The sequence below is a fragment of the Poecilia reticulata genome, linkage group LG15 (genome assembly GCF_000633615.1).
Source record: "Poecilia reticulata strain Guanapo linkage group LG15, Guppy_female_1.0+MT, whole genome shotgun sequence".
Classification (NCBI taxonomy): Eukaryota; Metazoa; Chordata; class Actinopteri; order Cyprinodontiformes; family Poeciliidae; genus Poecilia; species Poecilia reticulata.
In genome coordinates this window covers 22,427,999-22,434,934 of record NC_024345.1, presented here as the reverse complement: position 1 = coordinate 22,434,934, position 6,936 = coordinate 22,427,999, and the positions used below count along the sequence as shown (strand labels likewise).

Below are 6,936 nucleotides of genomic sequence, written 5' to 3'. Positions count from 1 at the left end.
GGGAACACGCAGCGGGAACACGCAGCGGGAACACGCAGCGGGAACACGCAGCGGGAACACGCTTCAAGCATCTGCCGTCAGGATCTATTAACTCTGCAGACTCTTTTTAAACCACATCTGCAGAAAGTTTCAGCCAACAAGGATAAAAGCTTCAGATTTCATCCAAATGCTTGAAGCGTGTTTGAGAAAAACACACACAGAGGAGAGAGAGAGAGACAGAGAGAGGAAGAGAGAGAGAGAGACAGAGAGAGAGAGCGAGAGAGACAGAGAGAGACAGAGAGAGCGAGASAGACAGAGAGAGAGATAGAGAGACAGAGACAGAGAGAGCGAGACAGACAGAGAGAGACAGAGAGAGCGAGACAGACAGAGAGAGAGAGAGAGAGAGAGAGAGAGAGAAAGAGAGGGAGAGAGAGAGACAGAGGGAGAGAGAAAGAGAGGAAGAGAGAGAGACAGAGAGTGAGACAGAGAGAGAGAGAGAGAGACTGCGACTCCGTTTCCTACATGGATTCAAACTTTGGCCTCAACTTTCCCCTGAACAGCAGCGACTGAGTCTTGCATCACGGCTCGGCTGATAAACTGCGGTCTCCTAGGAAACCGCCTGTTGGGAAGCAAACAATGACTTCATTTCTGGCACACACAAAAATATCCCACAACCTTCGCAAGCGCACAAATATTTCAACTTCTAGGAAAACCGTGTGGCTACCTGCATTAAAAAAAAAGTAAAGAAAGGTGAGTTTTTGCTCCTTAAGGCAGTGATTTAAACACAGTGAGCGACGAAACGCACCCGCGGTTCTGACGCCAGGTTCATCTTGTAAGGGTGAGACTTTCCTTCCTCAGACGAGAGCGGAGACCACAGCTTAGTTTCTGACCTGCACAGCAGAAAAAAAACAAAACAAAACAAGGAAAATGAGGGTTAAAGCTCTGAGCTGCTCCACACACAGGATGGTTCAACGCAGAAATATTACCAAGCAGTAACAAAACGGTCCAGATTCAACCACAAATATCTCGGTAACAAGAGAAAAATAACTGACGAGAGAGTTTTCAGCAAGAACCAGGAGCTTGTTTAAGGTAAACAAGTCATTAATGTCGATGGAAAAAGGATTAGCTACTTCACTAAAACATGGGGAGAAAAGTCATGATACGAGTGAAATAATCTGCCGGTGGAATTTGAACTCGGTTGCTAGGTGACGGGCTGGGCTTGGGTGGGGTTGCTAGGTAACGGCACAGAGCCAGTTAAATGTGAAATAATCTGCCGGTAGAACCAAAACTTTTACATCAATATTGAGGAATTGCTGCCTGAAAAAGTTGCTGAAAAGTCACTTGTCTGTTAGTTTTGTCTAATTTCAAGCGAACTGAGATATTTACAGCAGAAACTGGACCAAAAACACGCGGTGGTGTTTAAATAAACCGCGGCTCTCCGCCTCCTGGAGGCCACTGATGTGATGCGGTGAGGCAAGATGTTAGTTGCGACACGGCTCAGAGCGCCTCCCTGGGCAAACAGCCGTCACCGAACACCTGGATGGAAGCTGAGTCAGCTTCTACGTGCCGCTGCAGCCCACCTGTCGATGGAGAGCGCCATTTCCTCCACGCAGCCCTTTATCTTGTTCTGCGCCTCCAGGTGAGTCATGCTCTCCGTCGGCTCGCCGTTGATCGACAGGATAATGTCTCCGATGCACAAGTTGACCTGCGCCGCTTTGCTGCCAGGGTTGACCTACGACGGCAAAACAAATCACACGTCAATGACACCAGGAGTTATTTGGGGATTTCCGCACAGCCAGAGCATTATTTAACGATTATTTCAGAGAACAAATAGTATCAATATCAACACGAGTTTTTATTTCTGTCCATCCTGTTACCATAACAAATTTTGCCAGACGATAAATTGTCTCAGGAGTCAATTTTGAGGTAATATGACGGTACTAGCATAACAACAAAGCAAAAACAAGATTTGAGGCAGATTATTTGCCTGGAGGAATTTTAATAAGCGATGTACTCGAATTATCCGACGAATCGTTGCAGCTGTAATTCAGAGTGAAAAACATTCAGGCTGATTTCTGAATGAATAAAAACGGAGTAAACTGAGTTTAACTGCAGCCTGGGCTCACATCGGGGCGGTGCATCCTCTTCACACACGCAGCTTTGTTTACAGTAAACAGACGCAAAGCCACTTACAAACTGGAGTTTTCAGTCTGCTGCCCAGAAGGCAGATGTTTCACGGAGATAAGGAGCTTAAAGTGGAGCGACTGGCACGGTCCAGGCATTCCTAATCAGGTTTCCTGGGTGGAGCGTTTACAACAGGAAGTCCAGCTGAGCACACACCGGACTCACCAACCTGCATTCTTACAGTATGTTTCGGTATTTATGGGAGCAATGAGAGAAGTGGCAGTAAAAGACAAATGAATACAGCCAGTTATCTGTACCCCATAATTATTGAGTGTTATACAAACAAAAGCTGAAATTGACAAAACATTTTTGTCACCTGAAATAAGATAAAACCGTAATTAAAGGGGAAAACTACAACTAACTGGAACTACATCGTGTGTCTATAAAACTAACTAAAACACACAGAAATAATAGATTTAATATCCTTTGTTTTGTGTTTATGAATCCATTTATTAGCCTTTCTTACAGTATCAAATTTATTTTTCCACCAGCTAGTTTACGTTGGTTTTTGGCAAATTATAACAAATTATCCACCTATGCTGATCTACAAAATGGAAACAGCAAAAGTTAAAACAATAATTTAATAAATTTTTAAAAAATATTGAGTATTTATTACCCAATCAAAGTATAGATAATGAAAATAAAATATTTTAATTCTGCACCTAAAAATTAACCAAAGTCTGAAAAAATAAAAATACTATTATAACTAATTTAACTAAAACTAACAAAACCTAGCAAACACACTCTAAAATCTAATTAAGACTAACTAGATGACTAAAAGAAATTAAATAAAACTGAACCACAATGAAAATCCAAACCCGTTATAACTCTGGAAGTAACTGAGTGATTCCGTCTGCTTTTTGAAACATCAGCCCATCATGTGTTCACAGCTTTGTTTCAGACGTTCACACGCTCTGACAAGTCTGGGGTTTCCTCAACACCCCCCTCTACAAATACAGTTCAGTGAAGGACGGACTGTAATGGCTGCTGCAGCTCCTGCTCACATTTACCCAGCTGTCCCTTAGAGCCTCACAGAGAGTAGCTAAGAAAATGTAATTAATTAATTACATTTGCAAAATTAAAACAAGGGTCACGACTTCAGTGTAAAAATTTCACGCAATTATCAGAATGATCAAAGGTTCCCGACGGAACAGTTTCTGGTACGTCCATATATCTGATGCACCGCTTCCCTTAGCTGAACGGCTGAGGCGGCAATTTGAATCTCTGATGATTAAATAACCTAAATAACAGATAAAAATGACTAAATATCTTAAGTGTTGGACCCATTTGCATATTTATTCAGTAATTTAGAATCAAAAAAGAGTTTTTAAATTGAAAATGTTGCTTATTTTGTCAACATATGGGTTTCTTATAAAATATGGCATAGTTTCCTGATATCTAAATGTTTTATTAAAGTTATATCTGTTCTACTTTAATGCTGCCTCCATCATGTCTGTTGCTGAGGAGCTGGAGCTCAGCTGGCTGAAAGGAGGGCATTATATTTTAACTTGTCTATATGGTCACCTTCAGTCGTTTGGACATATCTATTTGCTCTATGTTATCGTTTTGTTTTGATTTTTTGTTTCTCGGCTTACAAGCCAAAGCAGACAAAAAAAGCCCTAAAATATGTCAAAGTTAACTTTATGCTGTAGGAGCAATTATCACTAAAGAAAAGTTTATTTCATTAAAACACTTAAAGCCACATGAGCTCCTAACTTTTCAAAGGTCATCCTAATGACACATGATTAGATGGCAGCAAAACAAACAGTATTAGTCATGAGTGTCTGCCTGTAGATACACATAGATGTTGTAAAATAACATAGAAAGAGCGAAAGGGCACAGAGGTCATGAATGACACACCTTCCTGTAGCTCTCTCACTAAAAATTAATATTTTTAATGTTTTTATAATCTCACAGTCGCTCCTCCTAAACTGATGACAGTTTAGGAGAAACGTAGAGAAAGAACAAACTAAAAATAGACCAACTTTCAAATAAAGGGTTAATTTACCTCCGCATTCACACCTTAACGCAGGTAAACAACTGAACCCAGCTAGCTAAAACCGTTACTAGTTGAGCCGCAGTTAGCCCGACTTTAACCCAATAAATCCTTAATTCAGTTCCCGTTAGCCTGCGTTGACTAACACCGAGGCGGCAGCAAGGTTGCTGTGGACATGGCTGAACTGAAGTGTGAAAGTGAGAAGCCAAACTTACCCGGGAAATAGCCAGCGGCTGCTCGAAGTCCTTACCCCCGACGAGCCGGAACCCCCACGGGCCGGGACCCTGCATCACCACCCGGACAGGAGGCATCGCTTCAGGCTAAAGTAGGCAACTTTAGGCGTTAAAAACGACCGACCTCTGGCTCAGTTCCTGCTGTCTCTGACATGAAGCAGTCGGCGAGGTGAGGCTGAGCAGCGTTGCAGCGGAGGGGTGGACCCTCCGAAGACAATTGGGCGAATAAACGTGGAGGTTTTCCTCGCTGATAACCTGGTGTCCAGAGATCGTGTATTACAAAGATGAGTCACTGCGTTCTCACACCTACGTCCAGCCACTTCTTCTTCTTGATTTATATTAGAGGTTGGTAAAAAAAAACAAAAAAAAAAAACGTTAGGTACACAAATGACTCAACTTCTGGTAACCAGTTTTGGTCTTTTTCGGTTTTAAAATATATTAGCGTTAAAAAAGTTAAAGTAATCAATAAAGAGACATTATGAACTCTTAACTATAAAACATTTTTAGGGAACATCTGTTAATTCGTTAAACCACCAAGCTAATATGAGCTAATATGGGCTGTGATTATGATAATAAAACAGTTGTTTACCAAATTTCAGAAATATCTGTAGAGATATTTAACTTTTCTCAACAACAAAATAAGTCAAAAAGTTTTCAAAAAAAGGCTAAACAACCTGATAAATAAACCTGTTCTGGTGAGAGGATCTCTGGAGATAATGGTGAAAAAAAGGGTTTTTATATAAAATGAATAAAATTATGAGCAACCCTGACCATCCTCTTCAAGAGACTGCACTAGCTACATGTCCAATGACCAAATAGGTATTGCGAAAAAGAATTTGCTTAATTGAAACGCCAATAAAAAAAATGACAATGAAATAAATAGTAATAATAATAATAATAATAATAAAGAAAATTTAAAAAACTCACGTGTTTTGATGGAAAGTATTTGCGCTAATATGAGGTGGTTTTTCAGCTGTTTCGAAATGAGTGTATATCGCAAAACCACAATGGAAAATTTTTTCCGAGACCTACACAAATGGATGTTACTACTTGCAAACATGACGAAGAAAACAACAGGAAGTAGTAGGACGATGATGGCGCAGCATGATTTTTAATCACTTATTGCAAACAAACTTATTCACGTGTGATTTACGTTTCTTACTTAATGGAAACATGCAAGTGCATTTTTTAAATTTCTGACAGCAGAATGTTAAAATTTTTTACACATATTTGCGTCTGAAAGTCTTTTTTTGTCTTTATAACAAGCTTCTGTAATACAGATCATTTCCCTTTGGGATTAATAAAATATGTTTCAATTTGAATTTGAAAAAGTTAATAGTCTCTTAATGTTTTCTTGTTTATTTTTGACATAATCTGAAAGCACATTTTTGACATTTCTGAGTTTCCACATATTAAAACATACTTAAGCGTCCTTATAAAGACAATTTGCTGAAAGTATCTTAACTTTTTTCCCTTTGGAGCTGATAAAAGTTCTTAAAGGCAGAGCAGAGAGACCCCTCTTCACATTTCGCCCCTCTCATCTGAGCTCAGCTATTTGTTTCAAGGGGATGTCAGCCCTGCCTTTACGTCACTCTGTTATGTGCAAGCTTACCATTTATGGTAGAGCTAAAATCCCAGGATGTGGAATGTGCCGCTCCCAAGACCTGAACTCCAGCCAGGAGCTGCGCGCTGAAAGCGGCCAGTCTGAATGAAACACGCCCTCTCTGCTTTGCATGCGGGCTTTAAACTTCTGCCCCTCTGCTGCTAACGATCAGATCCTGCAGGAGAGTAAAGGTGGTACTGATTGTTACAACCACAGCCCGGCTAAAACTGTGTCAGTGCATCACTGTAAAACAGTGGCGCTTAACCTGTTTTGAGATACCGAACCCACCAGTTTCATATGCGCATTCACTGAACCCTTTTAAAATATGATTCTTCCTCCCCCAAATTCAAGACATAGGAGTGACCCAACTCTAGCTGGGTCACCCCAAGATCACCAAGTCTTCTTAAAAGGTAGAGTCTCTGAGAACAGTTCTTCAAAATATAGTCGGTGTTTTCAGTTGAGCTGACTGTCCAGGAACAACCCAAGGAATTTAAAATCTGCCGCAGTTTCAACAGGTTGGCCATCGAGAGAAACTGGAACCACTTTAAGGTGTTTAGATCATTTAATTAGCACTACATTCTTAAGATAATGAAAATTTAATAATAAATAATTAAGACTTTGCGGTATTCTGATTTAGTGGTGTAATTATATTAGTTGTGTTACCACCCCCACGCCACTAGAGGCAGTAGCAACCCCGAAAAGATGCGACTAAGGAGCAGATTTAGAAGTTCACCGAAAGCTACAGAATTTGGTAAAAACCGTGAGCTTTGCTGAAGTAATTAAAGACAAGTTCAAATCCCTGCTGAGAGGAGCTCCTTCAATCAGGGCTCCGCAGTTCTGATTGGTTAAGCAATGTAACGTGATCCTCTGATTGGCTAAGCAATGTAACGTGATCCTCTGATTGGCTAAGCAATGTAACGTGATCCTCTGATTGGCTAAGC

The 6,936-nt window shown here is 40.6% G+C and overlaps 1 protein-coding gene across 1 annotated transcript in view; it reads right to left on the bottom strand.

Moving 5' to 3' along the window:
• Window positions 1-4,696, bottom strand: part of pdlim1 (PDZ and LIM domain 1 (elfin)) — a 9,481-nt gene extending 4,785 nt beyond the window's left edge. Inside the window, exons 1-3 of the mRNA XM_008430037.2 lie at window positions 4,375-4,696; window positions 1,560-1,711; window positions 785-869 (exon numbers count right to left, since the gene is read on the bottom strand). Of these exons, the coding sequence (XP_008428259.1) occupies window positions 785-869; window positions 1,560-1,711; window positions 4,375-4,470 (333 nt within the window). The 5' untranslated portion in view covers window positions 4,471-4,696. The remainder of the gene's footprint in view (window positions 1-784; window positions 870-1,559; window positions 1,712-4,374) is intronic.
• Window positions 4,697-6,936: the final 2,240 nt, after the last annotated feature.